General features: G+C 43.6%; 1 protein-coding gene across 4 annotated transcripts in view; it reads right to left on the bottom strand.

The window, feature by feature from the left end:
- CHN1 (chimerin 1) overlaps positions 1–27682 on the bottom strand; it is a 178903-nt gene that overhangs the window by 67171 nt on the left and 84050 nt on the right. For 3 of the 4 annotated variants that reach the window (XM_075933671.1, XM_075933670.1, XM_006119476.4), the window contains one exon: positions 2392–2680. In XM_075933671.1, coding sequence (XP_075789786.1) covers positions 2392–2680 — 289 coding nt within the window. Of the gene's footprint in view, positions 1–2391; positions 2681–19954; positions 20215–20794; positions 20961–27682 lie in introns of those variants that run through there. The other variant, XM_014571728.3, reaches the window with a different exon arrangement.

Here is a 27682-nt window from a genome sequence, read left to right on the forward strand (position 1 = left end):
TTAGTCAACAGTGTGACATTGTTGCAAAAAAAGCAAACATGATTCTGGGATGTATTAACAGGAGTGTTGTGAACAAGACACGAGAAGTCATACTTCCATTCTCTGATTAGGCCTCAATTGGATTATTCTGCCCAGTTATGGGCACCACATTACAAGAAAGATGTAGAGAAACTGGAGAAGGTCCACAGAAGAGCAACAAGAATGACTGAAGATCTAGAGAACACGAGCTAGGAGGGAAGATGGAAATAATTGGGCTTGTTTAGTTTAGAAAAGAGCAGACAGAGGGGACATGATAGCGGTTTTCAAGTACCGTATATTCCGGCGTACAAGACGACCTCTGATGTTAAAAAACATCCCCCAAAAATCGGGGGTCGTCTTGTACGCCGGATGCCCCGCCGCCGGAGCCCCTCCGCGGCTTTGAAAGCCTCGGGGGAAGCCGGCGGCGGGGCATCCCAGGCGCGCATGGGCTGCCCCCCCGCCGGAGCCCCTCCGCGGCTTTGAAAGCCTCGGGGGAAGCCGGCGGCGGGGCATCCCAGGCGCACATGGGCTGCCCCCCCGCCGGAGCCCCTCCGCGGCTTTGAAAGCCTCGGGGGAAGCCGGCGGCGGGGCATCCCAGGCGCGCATGGGCTGCCCCCCCGCCGGAGCCCCTCCGCGGCTTTGAAAGCCTCGGGGGAAGCCGGCGGCGGGGCATCCCAGGCGCGCATAGGCTGCCCCCCCGCCGGAGCCCATCCGCGGCTTTGCCCATCCGCGGGGGGGGGGGGGGCAGCCCAGGCGCTCCTGGCGGCTTTGCTCCCGGTGCCTCTGGTCTGCTGGGGACCATCTCCAGCAGACCAGGGACACCGGGAGCAAAGGAGGCGGAGGGGTGCTGGGGTATAAGATGAAACCCTATCTTTTAATTAAAAAGATAGGGGGTCGTCTTATACACCCAGTCGCCCTATACGCCGGAAAATACGGTACCTAAAAGAGTATTACAAGGACGAGAGAGAAAAATAGTTCTCCTTGGCCTCTGAGGATAGGACAAGAAGCAATGGGCTTAAACTGCAGCAAGGGAGGTTAAGGTTGGACATTAGGGAAAACTTCCTAACTGTCAGGGTGGTTAAAAACTGGAATAAATTGCCTAGGAGGATTGTGGAATCTCCATCTCTGGAGATATTTAAGAGCAGGTTAGCTAGACATCTATCAGGGATGGCCTATACGGTGCTTGGTCCTGCAGTGAGGGCAGGGGACTGGATTCAATGATTCTTTAAGGTCCTGTCCAGTTCTAGTGTTCTATGATTCTATGATTAATAGGGGCAAACTGATTTTTCAGAATGTTGACCCTATCTATTGTTTTAAACTTCATTTTCTTGTTCCCAATAAATGAAGCTGGTAAATAAGATAAACCTATTTTAATGGAATAGGTTTCATTTTGGACTAGAAATAAATTCTGGAGACACGTTCAAATACATATTGCTTCTCTTACACATTGGTGAATAAATTTTGGCAGTCAAAAATGATCAAAGAGAACTAATTACAGTGTTTTTCAACTTTAGGTCACATCAAGTGCTTCACTATAATGGATAAGCTTAAGGATCAATTTTATAAGATATTTTAAGTAATGTTTTTAAACACATTTATTATAGGCTTTTTAATAAACAGAAGAAAAATGATTTAATCTAGTTATTTATTTTAACAATTATCATTATTTTTAAAATGTAGTATGAATTATAAAACATAAGTTTTACATCTGTCATGTTAAGAAAGCTACATGGCATCTGTTTGTCTTCTATTTTACATTGAAGAAGTTCTGTGAGAATACAAAGTTTTGGTTTATTGTGCATTGGTTCTTATTTATTTAGCAGCTCCCATAATGCAATTAGTTCTCAGTTGGTAATGCAACTCTCTGAAGAGAGATATCCTTCTCAAGTCTGGTTGAGACCAAAAATAGTTCTTGCAATTAGTCATGTGAAAGGTTTTAACATTTTATCTTGTTAATGACCAGACTCGTTTTTGAAGTGGACAACTTTACTATCATGGTATGGCTATGGGAAATACTGAATAGATTATGGAATACGTTTCTATATTAAAAAGGCAATTGTCTTTTTACACAGTAAATAACTAAATTTAAATATCTTTTGCCCATCTGGAATATCAGAGGATTGACATTTGAAATAGCAATAATTTATTTTAAAAAATATGAAGAACCTTATGATAACAAATTATGAATCATAGGCATTTGAAATATGCAACATTTTTCATTTTAAAACCTGGAAACATTATTAAACATCTTAACACAGATATTTGATTTAACCATTTAGACTAAACATCTATAGATTAATATTCTTCAGTGGAGATGAGGTAAAAGCATAAAATAAAAGTCTAACAAAAAAGTGCATTTTAACAGTTGCTTACCCTTTTTTCTGCTACCTCATCTTCTCCTGTAGACTCTTTGCCATCATATGTATCTCTCAGGGTTGGCATATGTTTTTTGTGTGCTGGCTCTCTGTTTAAGGTTGTATATCCTATGTGTTCATAAATTGGATTTATTGTCATCTTGGCAATATATTCTGCTGCCTTGGTTTCAATATAAAGAGTAATCAATCCATCTGTCACCAGGTCATGGATGGACTCAAAACGTTTCTCCCCAACAAAGTGTTTTCCATCGTAGTAGAGTCTGAAGTTTCTGGTTTGATTTCCAAATCTGCCTCAATGAAATGGGAAAGTATATATATATAGATATATACACATATGTATTTTTTCAAGAAAGATTAAGCAAGTGAAGCCTTTCCAAACAATAAAAATACTCTATCGTTTACATCTATGACTAAGCTCTGTGGATGGTCTTAGGGAGGAATATAAAATTAAACTACTATATACAAATTAGAAGGGTACACTAACAACAACTGTGGATAGACAGCCAAACTAATGCCAGTTATAGAAGGAGCTATTTGTTCTCTGATCCTGTTTAGACACTTCATTATCCTGTGGAAAAACTGAAAAATATACTCTGTTTAAAGGATTTCTTTATTACCGTGCCACTATAGAATATTGTGTGACTCCGTGGTATGAAAAGTTCTCATAACGAAGTCTACTATTACTGTAGATCAATACAAATATTTGATGCAGTGTTAGACCTCTGCACTCCTGTCTTTTTATAGGAAGAGGCCATTCGGGGTACAATTTAGCGTTAGTGCCAACAATTACACTGAATTCGAACTACTGCCAGAATTGGAGCAGTGGAGGACAGAAAGGCACAAGGGCAAGCTTTCTTTGTCACTGGCCAAATGCCAAAGACTAACTCCTCAAGCTTTCTTACAAAAGGCCCTCTGTGATATGCTTCAAGAAAATCTTTGTAATATACAGGATACAGAAGACATAAGCTAGCTGATGCTCGTAAGTATACCGTCTGGTTTGAATAGCATTATTATGTAATATTTTTAATAACCATAAATGGGTATGTTGACTTCACCTGACTTCTAGCACCTTTTCAAAAATTTTCCTGAAAGCCTCAAACAATTTGCTTTCTAAAGCCATCTGCACATGCGCGGAGAGACATCAGTATATGCACTTGGCCATTGCTAATGCTTGTCTTGCATAGAGGATGGAATCAGGAAGTTGCATTCACTAGTGACTCCAATGTTACCCTTTGACCTCACAGAAGCAGGTGCTGTTGTTCAGGGATATTAGACTTCTTTATACTATCTAACTGGCCACATCAATTGTAAAAACAAATCTGAAGAGGAGACATTTTCATTTCTGAAACGAATGCTGCACATTACTGTTTAAAAACACAGGAAGCAGAGGTACTCTACCCAAAGTACATCTACCTAATCTTGAGCCTACCTAAACAAGATGAAAGCACAAAATTGTGTGATTAGTATTAGGTTTAAGCATATGCATTCTTCAAAAATAGTCATTAATGTTCTGGAAAAGTGATGTCTTTTAATAATAGATTATAGGTAAAATAATGGGTTATCAATACAAATTAAGCACTCTAGTTTTCAGTTTAAACTGGAAAAAAAAAGATAAACCAACACAGACTGTCAATTAAAGAACTGTGCTTTAAAAATAAAAGTGAAGGTTCTTTTTACAGGAGTTCACACCCTCTTCACCAATAAGACAGGACATGACACATGAAGATGGAGTGTACACAAGATAAATCAAATGCTTCTATTTACATTTTCTTATAAAGGAAGAAGAGTTCAAAGTGAAACAAATGCAACAAATTTAAAAATAATGAAGGGAAACATTTTTATGCAACATTAATCTGTAGAACTCATTGCTATAAGGCATTACTGAGGGCAAGTACTTAAGCCATTTATACAGACGAGAACAGCCACAGTTACATTAAAATGGATATAATAACCTTTTAGGTATATAAACATTAAGCTTTGAGGCATACATGAACCAATATCCAACAGGTCTTAGGAAGAAATTTCATCTGTGAGAAAGGTATTTCATTTCTTCCTTTCTCTAGTGGACTGATCATTTGTTTTGCACCAGAATATAGGGTCACCATTCCAGAATCAGAGCTTCAGTATACTAAGAACTATACAGTTTCAGTTTAAAAATCAATTCCTACCCCACAGAGTTCACAATTCAGGTTATGACAAAGTGCAACAGATGAATGATTCAAATTGGGCACAATGAAACAGAAAGCAAGTTAAAGTACAGTGAGCGACAGCGACATCTCAACACATATACTGACAAGAGGTGGGGTCAATTTCTTCATTATACTTGCATATAATTAGGGCAATGCAGCGGCTTTTTCATAAACACATTTTCACTATTTCATTAAAGAGTTTGGAAAGATTTTATGAAAGGCAAGAAAATAACAGATACAAAGCTAGGCTCCTGCACTGAAGACAGGTTCTGTACTGTACTTGTTAAAATATTGCTGCGCATAGTGGTAGAAATTCCTACACTTGATTATGAGATTATGCCATTAGTGAAAACCTGAACAACTTCCACTCCCAGTGAACTGAGCAGGAAGTAAGGATGCTCAGCACCTTGCAGCACTGGATCCCATGTGTGTAACTCTTACACGCTCCCATTACAGTCAGTGGAAATAGCACACTTGGCATATCTTTTATTATGGTTTGAGGATTTTCCAGGAAAGGAAGTCAGAACTGAGTAGCTTTCAGATATATTCAAGACCTAGAGCATAAAGGGCCTCAGATGTTAATAAACAAAAGATAGACTTTTATTAGGAATTGAAAAGTTAAGAACAGTGACGAACTGTTAAAAAACATGCTCTTACAGAATTTTTAAATACCTGGGTCAGAGATTTCTACACAATCTGAAGGTCAATTATAAATCTTCTTGGCTTTCTAGTAGGAAAGCATTAATCTAATCAAGAGAAGATAAATGCTCAGACAAGCTTTTTGGGGCCTGGACTCAATGTGCAGTGACAATCAACAAAGCAAACAGAATGTGGGGAATCATTAAAAAAGGATAGAGCATAGGACATAAAATACCCAGGAGTGGGCAATATGTGTCCCACATGCCAGTTCACTGGCAGACTGCCAGACATTTTATTTACCTGCACATCGACAGCAGCTCCTGTTGGCCATGGATCACTGTTTTCAGCCCATGGGAGTTGTGGGAAGCAGTGGCCTGGTCTGCATCACTTCCCACAGCTCCTATTGGCCAGGACAGAACATCATGGGACTCCCCAGTGGTCCTCTCCAAGGGCTCTAAAACAGACCATTTTCCTGGCACAACCAAACCCTTAGCTTCCTTTAAGTTATAAGAAGAATCTGTATCTTGAATTTTGTGATCCTAACACTTACCCTATATGAGGGGTTCTTAAACAGATAGACACACTGACAGACAAACTCTGTCAAATATATGGTAGATTAACCAGGAGAAGATGGAGATATCTAAAAGTTGACAACTACTGGTACATATAGATGAACAGAGTCAAGTAAAGTGGCAGATAAAAGACAAACAAAACATACCAGTACTTCGAGCTCTTTTAATTCAGAGATCTCAAAATGCTTTGTCTCCATTTTACCAATGAAGGAAATGAATTATTAAGTGGTTTGCCCATGATACACTGCAGGCCAGTTTCACAGCAAGTAGTATCATAGGGTGTGTCTAAACTACATAGCTCCGTCGATGGAGCCATGTAGATTAGGCTGATCGGCAGAAGGAAATGAAGCTGCGATTTAAATAATTGCGGCTTCATTTAAATTTAAATGGCTGCCGCACTGAGCCGACAAACAGCTAATCAGCTGTTTGTCGGCTCAGCACGCTAGTCTGGACGCACCCCCGCGCCAACCTGAAAGCCCTTTATCAACCTCCCTGTTATGCCTCGTAGGATGAGGTTTACTGGGGAGGTTGATAAAGGGCTTTCATGTCGACAGGGGAGCTTCCAGACTAGCGTGCTGAGCCTACAAACAGCTCATCAGCTGTTTGTCGGTTCAGCGCGGCAGCCATTTAAATTTAAATGAAGCCGCGATTATTTAAATCGCGGCTTCATTTCCCTTTGCCGAACAAACAAATCTACATGGCTCCATTGAAGGAGCCATGTAGTCTAGATGTACTCATAAACTCCAAGTCCAGTGTCCCATGAGCTGTAACACACTGCCCCTTTTAGATCACTATTGCTGTTCTTGCAGTTACTAAAATAGTCTAGTCTACTGTGGGAGTTTAGGTCGAACATAGCCGCATTAGGTGGCTTTTCTAAACAATGAGTCCACACCACCAAGAGCATTTCATCAACTTTAATGGCTCTTAAAGTCAATTTCAGCACTCCTGATTTTCATGAGAAATAATGCTAAATTCAACCTTGCATAGTTGACTTTACAGTACTGCAGACGCAGCACTGTGAAAGTTGAAGTTCTTGGTCCCGGAGAGGCATAAGGATCTTGCGCAAAATGGTTTTTTGCACAAAAAAGGAAACATCCACGCTGCTTCTTTCTGCGCAAAAACTCCTTGCGCAAAAAGAAATGGCAGAAAATATGCTAATGATGTTACGACTCATTAGTATATTTTCTATCAAAAAAACTTGTAGTGTGGACGTAGCCATAGTGAGAGAAAGGAAGTATTATTTCTATTTAAAGATGAAGAACTGAGGCACAGAGAGACTGACTTGCCCAAGATAAGCCAGGAAGTCTGTCAGACAGAAAAAGATGGGCAATCTCTTAAGTTCCAGTCCAGTGCCTTGACTATTAGACCATCCACCTATAGACACCTGTAGAATGAGTTACAGAGATAACTGTGGTACAGCAATGACTTCAGTGAAGCATGAACTATGTGCTCAGCAAGCTTTGTCATACTCTTAGACACAATGAACCTAGTCTTGGACATTGGTTATGTAGAAAACAATGCCTACCTAAGGCAATGAAAACATCTCCAGAAAGTGCTGAAGTTATAATAGCAGGAAAAAGTCTGCAATTTACAGAACAGCCAAGGATAAATGTGAAGCTCTAGCCAAAAGAAAACAGCACTGATAACAACAACAGATGGGAAGAGGAGGGAAGGAGAACAGGAACACAGCAAGAAGACATGAACCATAAGGAAAAAAAGCATTCCAGTCTGTGGGAGGCCTCAAGTAGCCAGTTAATTAAACACTAAGGTTAGGAGAGGATTATCATCATTTCATACACTTACAATGAGCCCATCTCAGTAGGACCCTACATTTATCTAAGATAGATCAAGTACAAGACAATCATTTCCCTGAAATCTTGAACATACAGGCCAAAACCTCATATAGCCCCAAATTAACTTCCATGACAGTTCTAGAAATGGAGAGATCTAAACATCCTGGGTTCAACAGAAGAATCTAATGGAAATCTGAAACAAAGAGTTAAGTTGTACATAACACACTGAGGCTATGTCTACACTGGCACGATCTTGCACCAGAGCTATGCAAAGGAGGCTAAGCATGGAATATCACCAAGCCTCATTTGCATATCTAATGAGCCGCGATTTTTGCAGAAGAGGATCTTGCGCAAGAAGGAGCTGTCTACACTGCCCCTTCTTGCGCAAGAGGGTTTTTCTTACGCAAGAAGGGGCAGTGAAGACAGCTCTTTCTTGCGCAAGAGCCTCATTATATATGCAAATGAGGCTCAGCGATATTCCACGCTTAGCCTTATTTGCATAGCTCTGGCACAAGATCGCGCCAGTGTAGACAAAAGCTCAGTGTGGTTAAACAGGTTGGGGAGAGAGGGAGAGAACACATTTTCTGAGATAACCAGAACCCAGGCAAATAACTGTTCTGAACAAAGGTGCCAATTTTGTCTCTATTTGGGGGGTGCTCGACCCCCTCCTCTGTCCCTGCCCCCTACTCCCTTTCCCTCTTTGCCCCATCCAAGCCCCCTTCCCATCTCTTCCTGCCTCCACCACAAAGCGTGCACCACCCCTGCTCCTGCCTCCCTCCCAGAGCATCCTGGAAACCGCATGCACTAACCTGCTCCTCTTCCTCAATCCCAGAGCATCCTGAATGCTGAGAAACAGGGGAGGAGTTTGTCAGTGAGACCACTGGCAGGCAAGAGGTGCTAGGGGAAGGAGGGCAGGAGGGGAGCTTACCTGCTAGTGGGCACTGAGTACCCACTAATTTTTCCCTGTGGGTGCTCCAGCCCTGGAGCAACCGCAGAGTTGGCACCTATGGTTCTGAGGACCGTAATTGCATTGCATTACCTCTGTCAGCACATTGGTTGTAAGCGCAAAGAGCAAGGCATAGGTGTAACATACGCTCAGCAATCTAACTGGCAGATAGCTGCAATTTGCATCAGCTGGAGCTTCCAAGTAGCATTCAAGGCTCCAGGAAGAGTATGCTGAAGTAGTATCTCCAGGAGATAACACAAGAGAATGGTGATATCCTCATGCAGCCAACAAAAGATGGAAGGCAGGTTTCTGGTCACTGTTCATTTCATAAGAACAGTGGTAATGAGTCAGACCAATGGTCTGTCTAGCTGAGAATCCTGTCTCCAACCATGGCCATTGCCAGGTGCCCTAGAGGAAATGAACAGAACAGGAAACCATCAAGTGACCCATCCCCTATGACCCATTCTGACCTTCTGGCAAATGAAGTGTCAGTGAATTCAGGATCTGTCAGAAGCCTGCATTTATTTACAGCTATGCAAAAATAACAACAAACTTTTGGGTTTAGGCACCCTTAACAAATATGTAAAATACAACACTAATTTTAGTAATCCAGTAATTTTACTTCATTCCACATTACTATAGTCAACCAAAGAAACAGAGGAACATCTAGAGATTTCTAGGCCAGATTATCTGAAAAATATAAAATGCACTATAATAGCACTGCAAGAGCCTTTTAGAGAACAGGAGAATACTATAGGAGTAAGAGGAAGGAGACAAAACACAAGATGAGACCCCTAACTAGGGTTAGTGTTTATAAAACTGTAGAGAAAACAAGCACCGTTGTTAGGTACTACTGCTCTCAAATAAGCATGCATTAGGAACAGAGAAAACTCTTTATTCAGAGAGCCCTACCATGCCACAGACCACCAAAAGGAGACTGAGCACAGTAACACAGAACATGGTGTGGCACAGCTGAATCCAGAGTTGTCATCTCATGGAGAGAAACACAAAACCACCTCCTCTTTCAAACATCTCCCCAATCACACATTTGCTGAGAGACCTATAAGAAATGAACAATTAATTAGTCATGGCCTAGTAGAGAAAAGAACAGGTCATGCAGAAGAAAGAAAGATGCTTTAAATCATATGATATGTATTTATGGAAATAATTTTATCCAAATGTTAAGTGCAAATTCTTATCTCCACAAAGAGACGTTTGAGCTTATTATTCACAAATCTAATTGTTTATCTATTTAAATACACATTCAAGCATTTAAGAGAAGACTTAACCTTTCAGATTAAATCTATTAGTATCTTAACATACAGACATTTTAAATGTTTCAGAGGGATAGCTGTGTTAGTCTGTAACTTTAAAGAGCAAGCATCCTAGACACTAACAAATAAATATATGTAATACTCCAGCTTTAGAGATAAGTGACTCCTGGTTTTCCTTTCCCCTGATTCAATTCCCCTTCTCCCTCCCACCTGTACACTGAACTCTCTGACCACTGCTCAGGTATGCAGCCTTGGGTCCTGAACATGCTTCATTTACTCACACAAATAAACTCTCTGAGGTCAGTGGAGGCTTTTGCAGGATCCCAGACTTGGAATGTCATGATATATTTTTAAAACATACTCTGACATTACAAAATCAAAATAATTGTTCTCCAAAAACTGAAAGATCTATCTGAAGCACTGAACACTATATTCATTAGTAAGATGTCATATTATGTATCCTTTAAAGTAAAAACACATTCTATAATTAACAGCATATTAATTAATAGTGTAAAATTTCTTTAAAACTATTTCAAAATTTCAGGGGGTTTTACTGCGCAGTGTAGTAAAATTTACTTCAAATTCCTGCACAATACATAAAATTAGTGAAAAACTAAGAATCAGTAAGTTTGACATTTAACTTCCCTCAAGAATTACATTCCAGTCCCTCCTACTCTTGAATGTACCCATGTGTAAAACAGATATCAGCTCAAAACTTGTGATTAATAATCACAACTAAGAGAATTACCTTTTTTAAAATCAAGCTGAGAACCTTATTTCCATTTATTCACAATATTGAAACAATAGGACTTGCAGGAAAGGAAGCCATGGTAACTAACTAAACCTACTGCAGCAGATATCAGCTTAAAAGAACATACAGTGCGACTGCAATTCAACGCCTACCACAAGTACATTCTCTCCCCATTTCCTTTTAACCTCATCCTAATTATTAAACAAGCTTTCAATCACAAAAAGGTACATTGTGAGTGATATCTTATTGTTACCATCATGCACTCTATAGGTCTTGGGTCTAAGCATGGACCTACTAGTTTGCTGATATTTAAAAGTATGTCTAAAACCTTCAGGAATTAATTAGGAATGTCTAAGTCTTTTTATCCATTTGGAATATCTAATTTCCATTAGAATGCATGCATGTTCTAACTCTTTTATTCTTGCATACAGCCTCCAAAATATATCTGACGATTTGCTCCTGTTAGTAATGTTTGCAAAACACAGGTAAAAAAAATACATTCACTTTATCATTTTCTTCTGCCCTGTATATTTACTTCTCGAGATAAACTGTGATATATTTGTTTTCCTTAGTAAAGGGTTTAAACTAAAGTGCATTTTCATAACGTATGGACATAAAAGGGCACTCAAAATGGAACAAAAAATAGTGACGATGCAAACTAATTAATAACAAATAAGAAAAATAATCAAGCTCCCTATGAAAGTGGAAAACATATTTTAGTACAGCCTATAGGTAACCTAGCTAACTGAGAAACTTCATGTTTAAAAGGTTATTTTGGGGGGGAAATGTTGGTCCACTTTCTTATTAAGGAAGGAAATAAATATCTGTTAAAAAAAACCAAGATAAGATGAAATATGGGTTTTAGGTTTTCTATCTTACAGCAATTTTGAGAATTAATTGTGAAGGGCTCTGTGGTTCTTGAATGAAAAGCACTGCTGAAGTGAGATCACTAGATGTAGGGTAGCCACTTTGGCCATAAATCCAATCCACACAACCTAGGTAGGATCAACCAAGGTGACCATATGGTGCTGTTGAGCTGACATAGGCACTTCTAAACAACAACAACAAAACCTTGCAGCAGTGAGCCTCAGAGCCCAGGACTAAAGACTTGGTCTGACAACTATGTTGCTAAAAACAACTGTGCGCATGTTCCAGCTACAGCTCTGAAGCTCAGGGAGGGAGATGGGTCACATAACCCAAGCTTCAGCCTGACAGCAATATCTACCCAGGGTTCATCCGTGATACAGTCAACCTGCGACTGCCATAGAAAAGAAAAATGAGACATACCAGGATTCCCCTATGCCACTGTTGCCTAATATTTTTGCCTGCACTGTTACAGGCCAGACTAATTTAGAGTACTCTTTAGGCTATACTGGGGAGATTAAGAGCAAAAGGAAAATAAAGGAAGAGCAAGAAGAGAGCAACATTGGGATTAGGATAGTGTAACAAAGAACCTTTGCGTACCACCTCAATTGTCATGCTATGTATTTTGGTTGTACATGAGGATGTGGCCTGCTATTATTGTGCATTCTCCTCCCAAAGAAATACCTTTGCTAAACTGTGAAACTGGCAGGGATTTAGTGGGAAGATATGGGGCTAAACTTATGTAACTAGACTGGCTTGATAAATTTATGCTTGGGATTATATAATGGTGTTGCCAGCAATAGAGGTGGACTAGACTTTACACAGTCCTGGGTCTTAAGTCTAGTTACCTAGTGATTTGGAAAGTTTCTCTAGAAGAGCTATGATTTGTATTGCTTAGTGCATACTCCATCTCTTTATACTGAATTCAGTTGCTCTGTGAGTAAAAATCTTTAGTGTGAAGTGAATCTGAATATTTTATGTCATCAGAGTCTGACAAGGTGTGAATAAGCAGAGGAGTTAGAAACTGAGTAAGAAGGGTTGTGGGTGGTCTCTTGTTCCTACACTCACTCTCTCTCTCTCTGAAGGGTAATCTTGCTTCACAAATTTAGAAAGGCGGCAATGACTCAGATTAACACAGATGGTATAGTGTCCAGTACAGAGATTAAAAGAAATGTAACAGAATTTCTATACACCAGTGACTGGAATATTTGGTTCACCTGAACAACACTTGGCACTGGAAAGATCTTGGAAAGAATGTAGCCAAGATAACACTGATCCATCTCCTTGTTCCTCCAATCCTGGCATAGGCCAAGCGCTGTTACACCAAATTGTACACTAGTGTGATTGAGGCCCCTTAAGTTGCTCTAATGTATGGCCAGCTGCCTTAGAGGCTGTACTGACACAGTGAATCACCAAATGGTCTGGCTATACCCACTTTCTCCAGGGGAGCATCCATTTCCTTTGAGCTATGCTGGGCCTATGTTGCCTGGGGATTCTTACACAAAAGGGAGTTACTCACCTCGTGCAGTAACGAGTGTTCTTCAAGATGTGTGTCCCCATGGGTGCTCCACTCTAGGTGAAGGGTCACCCTGAGCCGCAGATTGGAGCTTTGTACAGCAGTTTCCCCCGTTGAGCCACGCATGCCCAGGAGGCGTCTCGAGCCCTTCCTGCCTCCTGAAGTGCATGGCTCAACCCCCTCCCTTTCAATTCCTCGTCTCCGCCCTAGTAATTTTGACTCCAAGCAGAGGGGAGGCAGGGAGGGTCGTGGAGCACCCATGGGGACACACATCTCGAAGAACACTCGTTACTGCACGAGGTGAGTAACTCCCTTTTCTTCTTTGAATAGTGTCCCCGTGGGTGCTCCACTCTAGGTGCCTACAAAGCAGTATTCAATATATGGCTGGAGGGAGCCGGAGTTGGTGTTTGGCAGTGGTGGAGAGCACTGCTGTGGCAACTGCTGAATCATTCTTGAGTTGTGGAAGGATAGCGTAATGTTTAGCAAAGGTGTGATCTGAAGACCATGTTGCTGCCTGGTAAATGTCTCTTAAGGGGGACGTTGCCCAGAAAGGCTGTAGAAGCAGCCATGGCTCGAGTGGAATGCGCTCGTGATAGGCACCGTAGCAGTCTATTGCCCTGGCACTTAATTATGCATGTTAATATCCACTTTGAGATTCGTTGCGATGATATTGGGTGTCCCTTTGGATCATTCAGCAATGGAGATAAAAAGTCTTTCAGATTCACAAAATGGTTTTGTTCTTTTTAGGAAGAAGGTCAGAGCCCTCCGGATGTCCAGAGTATGCAGGCTGGAGTCTGTCTGTGAAGAATGCGGTTTTGGGAAAAAGGTAGGTAATACGATTGGTTCGTTGAGATGGAATTCTGTACAGACCTTCGGCAAAAACGTCGGGTGGGGTCTAAGTATGACCCTATCCTTCGTGAAAACTGTGTAAGGAGGTTCTGACATTAATGCTCTGAATTCGCTCACCCTCCTGACGGAGGTGATGGCTAAGAGGAAACAGACTTTCATAAAAAGGAAAGGAAGTAGTACTGTTGCCAATGGCTCAAAAGGAGGTCTGGTGAGGTAGTCTAAAACAAGATTTAGGTCCCACAAAGGGGGTGGGGCCTTATATGGTGGGTACACATTCTGGAGTCCCTTGAGGAATCTCTTCATGATAGGATGGTTAAAAATGGAGAAGCCGTCCACCAAGGTATGAAATGTAGCTATCGCAGACAGGTGTACTCTTATAGAGGAGATTGACAGTCCTGATGCTTTAAGGTCCAGAATGTAGTCTAGGATGGTATTTAGTGGAGAGGCACGGGGGGCTTCACTTTGACTTGCTGACACCAGTGACAGAATCGTGTCCATTTCTATTGGTAAATTTTCCAAGTAGACTGCCTCCTGCTATGGAGGAGGATGTCTTTTACTCACTGGGAACAGCGATCTTCTATCTCTGAGAACCAGAGAGAAGGCATGCCTGAAGATGCAGGGTACTGAGTTGTGGATGCAGTATCCTGTCGTCGTCCTGAGATAGTAGGTCTATCCGGTATGGTAGTGGATGGGGAGGCTGGACCGCTAGCCTATGAAGGTATGGGTACCAGGTTTGGCGAGACCATGATGGCGCAATCAGGATGACTAGGGCTTTGTCTCTCAGGATCTTGCGTAGAACTCTTGGGATGAGCAGTATGGGGGGAAAAGGCATAGTGTAGGGGGGCTGTCCATTTGATTAGGAAGGCATTCCCCAGAGAGTGTTTTCCAAGTCCCACACGTGAGCAGAATTGTGGACATTTGGTGTTCTGGGTAGAAGCAAAGAGGTTTTATAGATGGCCATCCCCATTGGTGGAAAATTGAGTTTGTGACCTCCGTATGTAACTCCCATTCATGGTCTAAGGTGAAGTTTCGACTGAGGGAGTCTGCTTTGGTGTTGTTCATCCCGGGCAGGTAGGATGCTATAAGGGTGACTTGGTTGCGGATGCACGAATTCCACAGGCGAATAGCCTCCGCGCATAAAGAGCGGGAGCAGGCTCGGCCCTGTTTATGTAGAACATCGTGCAGATGTTGTCCGTTAGGATGCGGACTATATGATTGGCGATGTCGGAGGCAAAGTGTGCACAGGCATTCCTTACTGCCCTCAATTCGAGGAGATTGATATGTAAGAATGTCTCGTTTGGGGACCACCTGCTTTGAACTTCATGACCGTCCATATGTGCCCCCCAGCCAAGCAGGGAAGCATCTGTGGTGATTTGGATACTGGGTTCAATTTGATGGAATGGAACCCCTGCCAGAAGATTGTTTGGCACTGTCCACCATCGTAAGGATGCGAGCACATTTGGTGGGATAGAAACCCTTTTGTTTCGAGGGTGTCGTGATGGGATGTAAACGGTTGCCACCCAGAGCTGAAAGCATCGAAAGTGTAGGCGAGCATGGTGGACTATGTAGGTGGTGGAAGGCATGTGTCCCATTAGTCGGAGGCATGTAAGTATTGTGGTGGTAGGAATTGTGAGCATCCTGCTTATAATTTCCTGTATAGTTGCAAAACATTGTTGAGGTAGGTATGCTCAGGCATACCTAGTCCAGGCGTGCACCAATGAACTCTAGATCTTGAATGAGGTATGCTCAGGCATACTGAGTCCAGGCATGCACCAATGAACTCTAGATCTTGAACTGGGTGCAAAGTTGATTTATCTTGGTTGATTAGAAGGCCTACACGACTGAGGAGGGCCGTGGTTGTATGTATCATAAAGGTGGTTTCGGCATACAAGGATGCCTTTAGAAGGCAGTCGTCCAGATAGGAGAATATGATGACATTCTGCCATCCGAGATATGCAGCTACGACCTCCAGTACCTTCGAAAATACCCGTGGAGCTGATGAGACACCGAAAGGGAGAACCTTGTACTGGAAGTGGTCTGGTCCGAGTGCAAAGCATAGGTAGCGTCTGTGGGAGGGGTGGATGGTTATATGGAAATAGGCATCTTGGAGGTCGAGGGCTGCAAACCAGTCCCCTTGATCTAGCGCAGGAATGATTGCGGAGAGAGTGACCATCTTGAAATGCTGTTTCTTGAGAAACTTGTTCAGTTTGCGGAGGTCCAATATAGGTCCCCAACCCCCCGTTAGTTTCTCGGTTAAAAAATAGTTCGAGTAAAACCCTCTCCCGTGGAACTCTCGGGGTACCCATTCTATATCTCCGATGACGAGGAGTCGATCGATCTCTTGTTTTAGAAGGGTTTTTAAAGTGGTCCCTGAAGAGGGATGGGATAGGGAGAAAGGTAGGGGGGATAGAGGTAAATGGGATGGTGTAGCAAACGGTGGGTGAATAGATGGCCATGTTGAACTGGTGCTAGATCGTAAGAGAGGTGTTGCAGGCCCTTGACCAAATCTTCAAATTTGTTGCTTAGATAGTTGGGTAGTTGGTGGGCGGGCCTGGTTGTGGCACCTTCTGGGACCTCATTGTCTTGGTCTGGTGTCCTCATAAGGCCTCTGTGGTCTATTGTATCGCCCGTATCGGTTGTATGAGTTATATGGGGTGTATCGTCTGCGTTTGTAGGGCGGCGTGTACATGCCCAATGTGCGAAATGTGGACTTAGAATTTTTGCTGTTATGCAGCATTTCATCTGTAGTAGCTGCAAATAGCTTTTGCTTGTCAAATGGCCAATCTTCCACTTTGGGCTGGAGTTCGCGGGGAACTCAAGACGACTGGAGCCAAGAAGCTCTATACAGCACCACCGCTGTAGCTGTAATTCGGGCTGCAGTGTCAGCAACATCCATTGCGGTTTGGAGAGTGGTGCGGGCGATCATATGGCCCTCATGAACTATTGCTTTCAAGATGGATCTTTTGGACTCAGAGAGATGTGGCATCAGTTCTCCCAGTTTCGAGTAATTGTCAAAGTCATGATTTGCTAAGAGATCGGAGTAATTCGATATTCTGAGTTGTAGGGTGGAAGAGGAGTATACTTTCTTGTCAAAGGAGACCAACTTTTTGTGGTCTTTGTCTGCGTTGCCCCTCCTGTATTGTGGGAGATTTGCATGTTGTTGTGCTGAGTCTACGACTAATGAATTAGGCTGTGGGTGCGTGAAGAGAAAGTCATTGTCTTTTGAGGGGACAAAGTACTTTCTGTTGATTTTCTTATTAGTTGGTTGAATGGATGTGGGTGTTTTCCACAGGTCTTCTGAGGTCTCCATTATTGTCTCGTCTATGGGCAGAGCAATCTTGCTATGTAGTGTAGGATGGAGATTTTTTAGCAATTGGTATGGTTTCTTCTGCACCTCTTGCAGGGAGACGTTCTGGCTTGTCGCTACTCTCTTGAATAGTTCCTGGAACTGTTTTAGATCGTCAATTACTCCAGAGTCTGATGGCACTATGGCATCATCTGGTTGTGCATCGAGGGCATCAGAGTATGTGACATTTATTGAATGAATGTCTGATTCATTGTCTGAGATTCGTTTCACCTCTTCCTCTGAAAGACTTGCTGGAGGTAGGGGCTGTGGCCGAGGCAACCTTCTTTGGGATGGAGTGGAGCGAGCTAGGGAGTGGCATCCGTATGGCTCCCAGTGTTCCCAGGGTCCCCATTGTGGTGGATAAGGTGAAGGTGGGTAAGGCCAGTATGGGTGCTATGGGTTTGTTGTGGTGGAGCTTTGTAATGATGGGAGCGAGACTTCCTAGGTGATGCATGTCGCGAGGAATAGACCGTGTGACGGTCATCCTCAGGAAGAGGAGCATCTTGAAAGGATAAAGGTGACATAGACCTGGGAGGGGATTGCCTTGATGGAGACCTCCCAGGGGAGTAAGACATAGAAGGCAGGCATGGATAGTGATGCCTGCTGTGTGAGTCAGTTTCCTGCTGGGGCTGATCCCTAGCAGCCTCATCTGGCTGCTTGTCTGGCTGTGCTGGCAGCATCAGTGCAGCATCATGCTGCTTAGCTGTAGCTGGTGCCCGCCGCTTAGCAGGTTGGACCTCGTTTTGCTGCGGTGCCGTGGCTTTAATTGGCACTGCAGCTTTAAGCTGTTCTGGGGCTTTCGGCGCCGCTGAGGCTTGAAGCAGCGCCGGGGCTAGAAGCGTCACCATGGTTTGAATCAGCGTTGGCTTTTCTTGCCATGCCGGCTGCCTGGAGCGCTCTGGGGGCCGCTCAGCTGTAGCAATCAGTGCAGCTGTGGGGAGAGTGCGTTTCCCCCAAACAGAGAATGCACTTTGAATGGTCATCTGAAGCCGGCATAGGATGCTGGCATTAATCGCATTTTTTAAAGCCTGAGGAGCCGGATATGGCCGCTTCTCTCCTCCTTGAGCTTGTTCTATTTATTTTGCTGTTATTGTCATTGTCATCTGTTTCCGTGTGTTGGGTGGTTTTTTTTTTTTTTTTTTTTTAATCTCTTTTTTTTCTTTCCTGTGTTGAACAGCCAGGAGAACGCCAGTTCATTGGAGTCCCGGTTTGAAGTGGATTCAACACCCCCCCCCCGAGGGGGGATTTTGTTAAGTCTATTCTTCCTATTACTAGTTGTTGGTTTTTTGGGGGAGGGGGGCGGGGGGGAGAAAGAAACAAGGAAAAGCTAACTTGGAATATAACAGGGGAAACAACTATGCCTAAACTACCTAGAGGGAGAGTAGTCAGAGAGTCTTGACAGGGAGCTCCAGTTTGCTCCATCCGCTGACGAGGGTGGTTAAAGAGGAACTGAAAGGGAGGTGGTGGAGCTGTGCGCTTCAGGAGGCGGGAAGGGCTCGAGACGCCTCCTGGGCATGCGTGGCTCAACAGGGGAAACTGCTGTACAAAGCTCTGATCTGTGGCTCAGGGCAACCCTTCACCTAGAGTGGAGCACCCATGGGGTCACTACTCGAAGAACAACAATAATTTCTGACTGGCCAGATTCTCTGCAGAATGGGAGAGGTACAAAGCCACCATGAGAGCTGAGATCATGGCGTTTTCAGTTTCATCCATCACTCACTCTCACCTACCCACTCTCCCTCATTTTTACTGGGCTGGGGCAGGAGGTTGGGGTGCAGAAGGGGGTGAGGGCTCTGACTGGGAGTGCAGGCTCTGGGATGGGATCAGAAATGAGAGAGTCAGGATGTGGGAGGGTGCTCTAGGCCATAGGTGGACAAAAGGGCCTCCGTGGGCTGGATCTGACCTACGGAGGCCCTGCCGCTCTCCCCACCCCCAGGCCAATCAGGGCCTGGGGCATGGGGGAAGCATACAAAGTATCCTCCTGCCCTTCCCTCACCCTGCAAAGAGTGCACGGTGCTGACTGGCCTGGAGGCAGGGGGAGCACGTGAGGTTTCCTCCTGCCCTGCAAGGGGTTCAGCAGTTAAAAGTCAACTGCCAACTGCTGCTCAGCTGGTGGTTGCCTGTAAGCATGGTGCTCCCTTGCCGGGTGGGGCAGGAAGTGAAAGACTTCATGTGCTCCCCCTCCAGAGGCCCTGATTGGGTGTTTCTCCCCTGCTGTCCCCAAGGTCAAAGTCTCCTTCCACGGCCAGGGGCACGGGTACCTAGAAGGAACCACTAGCTGTTCAGAACAGCTGGCAGTTCTCTCGGGGGAGGAGGGGGGGGAGAAGACTTTACGCACTCCCCCACCCCCAATCAGGGTCTGTGTATGGGGAAGCATGGAAGTGTCTTGGCCCCGCCTCTTCTGATGCAGCCTGGGGCCTCTTCTGAATTTCTGAAGTGGCCCCTGGTCAAAAATGATTGCCCACCCCTGCTCTAGGCTGATGCAGGAGGCGAAGTGTAGGCCCTGGGTGTGGCCAGAGATGAGCAGTTTAGGGTGCAGGAAGAGTCTCCAGGATGGGGGCTCTGGACTGAGGCAGGGCTTTGGGAGTGAAAGGGGACATAGGCTTCTGGGCAGGGTCAGAAATGAGGGGTTCAAGGTGTAGGGGAGTCTCAGGCTGGAATGTGGGCTCCAGTGTTTGAATGTGCTTAGGGGCTCAAGGATGGGAAAGGAAGGCAGGGGACAGGCTCTTGGAGGGAGTTTGGGTGTGGGAGGCGGCTCAGAGGATGGCAGAGGATTGGGGTGTGGGAGAAAGTGTAGGAAGTGGGATCCAGGTGGCACTTACCTCAGGGTGCTCCCTGGATGTGGTGACGTGTCTCTTTGCTCCTAGGCAGATGCTTGGCCATACAGCTCTGCATGTGTGTGCTGCCCAGGCTTATCAGTTAATTAAACGTTGACATCCCTACAAACCACCCTGGACTTGCTTCATCCTTCTCCTCAGTACTCTTTCTGGGACACTGTCTTCAGTCACCCCTGGAGACTGTTGTCATATAAGGCACCATACTGCTGATTATTCCCACGGCCAGAAGACATCCTTGTGTACCTCTAATACCAAAAGATACAAAATTCAATGCAAACATGAGACATATTTGGTCCTTCAAGGTGCACGTGCACTTTTCTTCATATCACAGTCACAGCTCTGCCAGGATGCTCCACCATTGAGGACAGGTATAGTTACTCAGCTAGAGGGAATACAGATGGATTAGGGGCCTAACTTATGTGGAAGAGGCTCTTCACATTTATACATAGCATACGAGGCTTGGAAAGGTGTGAAGTGACACGGTGATCTCAATAAGATGTTCTCAGCTAAATCAGAATACTCCGTGGGGATAGATTCAGCATGAAACAATAGCTCTGAGATGTGTGAATGGCTCTATTCATTTGGGTGACCCTTAAATATGTGAAAACGGTAATTATGACTTTGTGGCTGCCGCTAAGAGTGTTCCTTCCTCCCACAAATTCTAACGATAAGAATAAAAGTTAATGAAAAATAACTAAGAACATATACAACCAATATTAAAACTAAATCTATTACTCCAATAGCAGAATGATACTTGTTTTACATTATCTGACAGAGTTATGAGAATATTCTCTGCCCCAATCTGAACTCATGTTCAAGTGTTACCTCAATCAGTTTCGCATTCTTGTTCTTCTCTAGGGAACCCTCATGGGAGCCTTCAGTCTTCTTCCCATTTCATCTCCCCAGGTATCCTGGGTTTCTGTCAGAGAGCCTTTCTGGCTCTAAGCAGCTTTCTCTCACTTCCTTGCTGTCCTTTATAGGAACCAGGTGTCCTTCATGAGCATGGACCTAGATTTCCCTGATAAACACCCAAAAATGCTCGGATAAAAAAAAAGTCTGTGTTTTTCCACATTTAAAAAGGAATTTGAATCTTTAGTTTCCCTAGCCACAATATATATAGGTATCAACTGAACTCAATGTTTTATTGGTATATTTACAATTTTAAGCAAGTCTGAAGCCTACCAGTGCCACCAATCATTATAATAAAATTAATAGAATCGCAATTTGTATTTCTTACATATTCCAGATACTTCAGTCTGTATTATATACAGTCAGAAAATTGGTTTTTTTAATGTACAAAAATGCTGGAATGGTTCAGTCACAGTACACAATTATCAATGGCCTTGCTGTTTCTGCCTCTCTTTTTTTGTTTCAGTTTGGGCTTAGCGCTTTCCATGTGTTCTACAGTTGCCTGCCATCAAACGTAATCTAAAGTCTCTCTGCACACAGTACAGAGAAGCACATTACCATTAACATGAAATGTTTCTCTTGCCAGATGTAGTGACATGGTCTTAAGGGGGAAGTTTAAAGTTTTCACCATGTTTTCATAACTTTAACTACTCACCTCTTGAAGATGAAATGAAATTTGAGAGCCATTAAAATCTAAACCCCTTTATACCACTGAGTAACCTCTATACACTAGAAGCAGTATGCTTGAGTGTGTTTAGCTATGTAAATTTAAAGCACAAACAAAAATCAACCACAAGAGGGTAAGGTTATACTCACCAAATAAATGACACTGGCACTTTCAGTAAAATGTAGTGATTAGTTAATATGTATTTTTTTTTCACACAACATAAAAAAAATCTGAAGAGTTTCTAAAAATGCAAATTTCATATTTTGCCACATTTTCCCATAGCAAACAGATTTCTAGGATTTCTGCTCCTGAGGCCCATCAGGAGCCTGCCTAATTAAGCAAAGGTGGGCTGGACCCCTCTCTCTTAAAGGAATTTAGGTATACCTGTGATACGACTATGAAAAGATCAAACTGAATCATGGAGCTATAAATATAGGGACAACTCATAGCTCAGTGACGGCAACGTGAGTCTTGTCAAGAGGGGCAGGATTTTGTGTAAGATGCACCCCACTGACAGTCCTCATTTCTGGTCTGGAAAATGATATTCACACTATAAATCAATAGCTATCAAAAGTCACCTACAGGCTGCAGATGAAGCTGACAATTCATTCTGACACTGTAGCAAAGAACAAAAAATTAAGTGGTCCCCAGAGGTGAAAGTAAGAGGGTGCGCTCTTGTGCGCAGCTACGGCAAGAGCTGGCTGAGCTGTGGCAAAAACCAGCAGGGAGCTATTTAAAGAACTGGCAGGAACCCAGGTTGCAATAGGACAGTACCTGTAAGAAAATTTAAGTTACTTTCACTGCTGCTAGTCCCCACCAAAAATCTGTCAGTTCACAAGCAAAATTATCTTTACCTACCAAGGTATGCACAGCAAAATCCCCAAAGCCAAAATAAGAGTAGAATACAGTAGAAACAGTAAGAGTAAACAGCGTGATAGGGTAAAGGTTGGGTTATACACAATATATCAATAAGCAAACCCCACATTATACTTAGTGGAAACATTGTTAAATTATGACTATCTTCTAACATAAAATGCTGGAACAAAGAGATGTTGCCTCTTGCCTGCAGCTTATGGAAAGAATATGCCAGCTGCTTCCTTCTTTCTAGGAAGGAAAATAAATGTTGGAAAAGTTAGGAACTCTAAGGGTAGGAAACACAGTGCTGCCAAAAAGGTCTGACGCATTCATATTCAGCGATGGCATATGAGATAGCAGAGTCTGTGGGTTCACTTTCACACATATTAAAGTGACAGCAATGAACAGGATAATATGGCATCATTTGTTTCAGCAATGGAAAGCAAGATCACAAGTCATTTCCCTTGGTAAAACCAGGGTCGTCACGTCAATGCTTAATCACAGTAAAGTGGCATCTGTATGTGTAATGTTTAGATTTCAATGAATTCCAAAGCCTAATTTCTTTAAAGTAAACTAAGGTTAACTGCACGAACCCTGCATTTAAATAGTTAGGAGAGCATTTTCCTGCAGGCTATTTCCAAATGATGTTACCGCTTACACATATATAGCCTGGCCATAATTTGAAAACATTCTTTAAAACTGGCATATTAAACATATTTTCCCAAAGCTGTCAGAAAAACGAAGTAAGTTTAAAGATACCAATATTTCTCCAAGAGTTAGAGAGTTTACGGCAGAAGGGATCACTTGATCATTTAGTCTGACCTCCTCTGCACCCCAGAACACCAATACCACCCAGCACACACACATTAAACCTAATCACCAAAATCTAGTCTCCTGTATTATAGCTCATGGGAGACTAGATTATTGTGTGCTACCAGCAGAGAACGAGGGGAGGAAGGTGCACTGGCACAGAGTACTCTATAAGAGCAGGGAAATGATTCAATGAGACATATTTAGATACTTGCATCTACATACTGCAGAGAAAAACAAAAAACTACAAAGGTCACTGACAGTCTTGGGGAAAACTCTCTCTCAAACTCCACATGGCATGCAATTAGGCAAGGGGAGGGCAATAATTTGTGATGGTGGGAGGGCACTCCAAGAATTTGTTAAGTGATCAGGACTACACTCTTCTATTATATTAATGGAAGAGGAGCAGGGTCTGGAATGGTGGTTGGGTGCAGAAGGGAGGTCTGGGTAGGGAACTGGGATGCAGGAGGGGATATGGGTGCAGGAGTAAGGGTGCAGAGGATTTGGGTTATGACCTGGGGTGGGTGCTTGGGATGTGGAAGGAAGTACCAGGTGCAGGTTCTGGCTGGGAAGCACTTACTTTAAATGGCTCCTGGACAGTAACCAAATGGGACCTTCATATAGGTTCCCTGCCTGCCGCCCCCCTTCTCCACGCCACTCAAAGCAGCTGGCTGGGGGGTCCGTGTGTGTGTGTGTGTGTCTTCCAGCCAATGGGAGTTGTGAAATTGTGCTGGGATGGGGGCAGCTGTGAAGCCCTCCCAGGGGCATCCGGGATGCAGAAACGCACATGGCCCCTGCAGCCAGCTGCTATGAGTGGCAGGCAGGGAGCCTGCTGAAGGCTCCCACAGGGCTGCAGGACAGGAGTTGGCTGGCTCCAGTGGTTTGTCTGGCCGGATCTGGCCCTTGGGCCATACAGTAATTGCTCGTTTAACACGTGCCTGCTTAACACGTTTTCGCAATAGCATGATTTTTTTTTGGGAATGTTTTTCGAATAACACGACCATCCCCGAAATAACACGAAAATAATCAAGTGGCAGACTAGTTTGCATGGCAGTATAAGTTGGTGAAAACAGTGGTAATACGCATGAGCGAATGAATACACATGGTCACAGCGCTTCTCTGCTCACTCATGTTTATCTTTGTGTTTTAACAAACCGCGGCGACTTGTGTTGCTAGATATCTAATGTTGACGCTGACGACACAGCACCAACAAAAAATTGACTTTGCCACCACAACCTGAAATGCAAGCCCCACCTTTTCCATTATTTTTAATGGGAAAATTGACCCCGGATAGCACATTTTCGCTTAGCACAAACATTTTCAGAAATGCATCTATAGTGTTAAATTAGGAATTACTGCATTTTGCCCGCACCTGAGTTAGACCCTGAGTATGTAAGCAAGAGTCAGCCAGCCACACACCTGAGAGAGAATTTTCGGTGCCAACTCAGAGCCCTGGCCCACCCCCACAATATTCTATCTCTAGCCATGGCCATCCCTGATGCCTCAGAGAAAGGAGATTAAAAAAAGGCTCTCACACTATACACTGGGTTAAGAACCATAATGACCTCTTCAGTGGCTGGCTGAAACCCTGTAGCACGATCTTTAGAAATACAAGACAGAAACTGGAAGTGAGTCTCAGTGCTGTCGAGTTCTACCTGATGAGGTCTCTGAACTTTGTATCATCAGCAAATTTCATCAGCACATTTTTTTGTTTCAAGGTCATCAACAAAAATATTGATTTTCTCAAGAGGAAAAGCATGTTAGGTTGATATGATCTACTTTTAATAAGTCCATGTTACATTATATCCCACTTACCTTTATGAATCTGATTATTCTTTCCTTCATAATTTGTGCTAATATCCTTTATACTATTGAGATCACACTCACAGATCTGTTATTTTCTAGATAATGTTTTTCCCTTTTGGAAACTACAGGTATAACCTATTACCCTGGGAAAAATTACTCATTTTCAAATAAAATAAGCCACACCAAGAATCATCATGCAACCTCAGACTTGCTGACAAGGGCACTGTGCATTTTACAAGAGCAAGGACAATATTTAGTAACGTAATCTCTCTCCCTTTCTCTTTCTTTAGATCAGCCATTCAAACAAGACCAGCATCTGTTTGTTCTGCTTCAGGAGAGAGACTGGAAGGATGCATCTTAATCATGAGTGCACGAAAAAATAATAATGTTGCTGTATTCACATGCGTATCAGTATAAATATCAATACATGTTCCTGTTAGAATCATATTACTGAAAAGACAAATATCTTTCTTCAGTCTATTTTAATGTAACGGCAGTAATTTTTAAGAAAACATGTATCCCAGTGTATTACTACAAGATATCAATATTTCATCCATATTTCTACTTTTGCTATACAGTACTTTCATGAATTGCTGTTGCTCTTGCAGCCTCTATTATCAGTTTTTCTGCAAGAACAAAGAGGACCAGGAGAGTGTAGGGCGGAGAAACCTGTACATTGGGTGCTTGTGATATATGCTTTCCTCATCTTCTGTCATCAAGGACCAGTTCTATGACCAATTGAATACCACCATCCGCAAGATTATGAAACATGAATGTGTTCTTGCTATGGGACTTCAATGCAAGGATGAGAGCGATCATGAAGCATAGATCAGCTGTCTTGGTCAACATGGAACTGGTAAAATGAATGAAATGGTCTGAGTTTTCTGGAATTTTGTTCCTGTTGTCCTCTGAAAAACAAACTCATTCTTCCAGACAAAGCTGCAATACAAAAGTGTCTTAGAAACATTCCAAATCTAGCCACTGACACCAACTGGATCTTATCTCAAGATATACCAAACCTTAATATTGTCCTAGTTACCTGCAGTTATCACAGTATTGTTTGTGGCAGAGACCTCTCTGTGCAGCAAGTTCAGACCTAAACCAAAGAAAATACTCAGATCTGAAGTAAAAGGATGTCCTCATGTGAACATCATAGAACCACAGGGCTGGAAGAGACCTCAGGAGGTCATTGAGTCCACTCCCTGCCCAATCAGCGCCATAACAGCTCAAGCAGTATCACAGCAGTACAAGAACATACTACAACGAGCCCTCGACACCGGTCACTGTGCCACTCGTGCCCCGCTGAAGCTGGAGCAACTTTGAACACAATCTATGACGCAGCTCTGTCAGTCTTTGGGAAGAAGGAAAACAAGAACAATGACTGGTTTGATGCATATTCCAGCATGTTGACACCAGTCATAGAGGCCAAACACACAGCCCAAACCAATTACAGGAAAGATCCAAATGAAAAAAAAAAAACTTATATGCATTAATAGAAGAAAGAACTGAGATAAAACAAACTGCTCAGCTCTATGCCAATGATTATGCAAAAGCATCCAAGTAGCTGCTGATACAGACAACATCAGAAACACATACGAGGGGATCAAGAAAGCCTTGGGTACAACTTCAAAGAAGACAGCTCCACTGAAATCAACAACAGAGGAAATAATCGACGACTGCACCAAACAGATGCATAACTGGGCAGAACGTTGCTCTGAACTTTACTCTCATGAAAATATCATTACGGGCGTAGGCCATCAAAACCCTGTCAGTTATGAACATGACAATGAACCAACTGTGAAGGAGCTAAACATTGCTATAAATGGCTTCCCCAATGGAAAGGCCCCTGGAAAAGACTGCATACTGTCAGAAGTCATAAAATGCGGGAAACCTTTTCTACTGCAATGTCTTCATAAGTTGCTCTGCCTGTGCTGGTGTGATGGGGCAGACAGGCCCCACACTGAAGGGCAGGGAGTAGCCCAGGCCCAGCTGGCTGAGAAGGCTCCACCCATCCAGCTTTGCTGGGCATGATCCCAGCAGAGCCCAAGTATAAAAGAAGAAAGAGCCCTGCAGCAAGGAAGGCCACTGGGGAAAGGAGTAGGTCAGGCCACACGTGTGTTTCTGCAGCAGCTGAGACCTGAGTCGCGCCCACAGCTGACCCCGGAGTTGAGCCAGCAGCTGCCACCCCCTGGGAGGCAGGAGTGCCTGCAGCCCCAGCGCCAGCCCTGGTAAGGACCAGTCCGGGAGGTCAGCAGATTACAGGAGTACCAGGGTGCGGTAGGAAGCAGCGCAGGGCAGAGGACTGATAGTGTGGCTCAGTGTGTATTGGCCGGATTCCCCGCCGAGCAGGCAGGAGCAATAGTGTCTGCCTAAAGGGCCCTGGGCTGGGACTCGGTGGAGAGGGAGGGCCCGGGTCCCCCTACCACCCTTTTCCCTACCCTGGACAATCACCCCTGGCCAGGAGGGACTTTTCTTGTGACTGGGCCGCAGGTGCCATATATACCGATAGAGGTACATGAACTTTGGGGCTATGCTTTAAGGGATGCCTGTAACCTAATACAGGGGAAGGGTGTTTTTGGGTTGGGCTGCAAGGGCCATGTACACCCTAGGGGCAGGGCATAGAACTGGGACCGGAGGCCACGCCCCTCAACTGCTGGAAAGAAGGT

This window comes from Pelodiscus sinensis, chromosome 7 (assembly GCF_049634645.1).
Source record: "Pelodiscus sinensis isolate JC-2024 chromosome 7, ASM4963464v1, whole genome shotgun sequence".
NCBI classification, from domain to species: Eukaryota; Metazoa; Chordata; order Testudines; family Trionychidae; genus Pelodiscus; species Pelodiscus sinensis.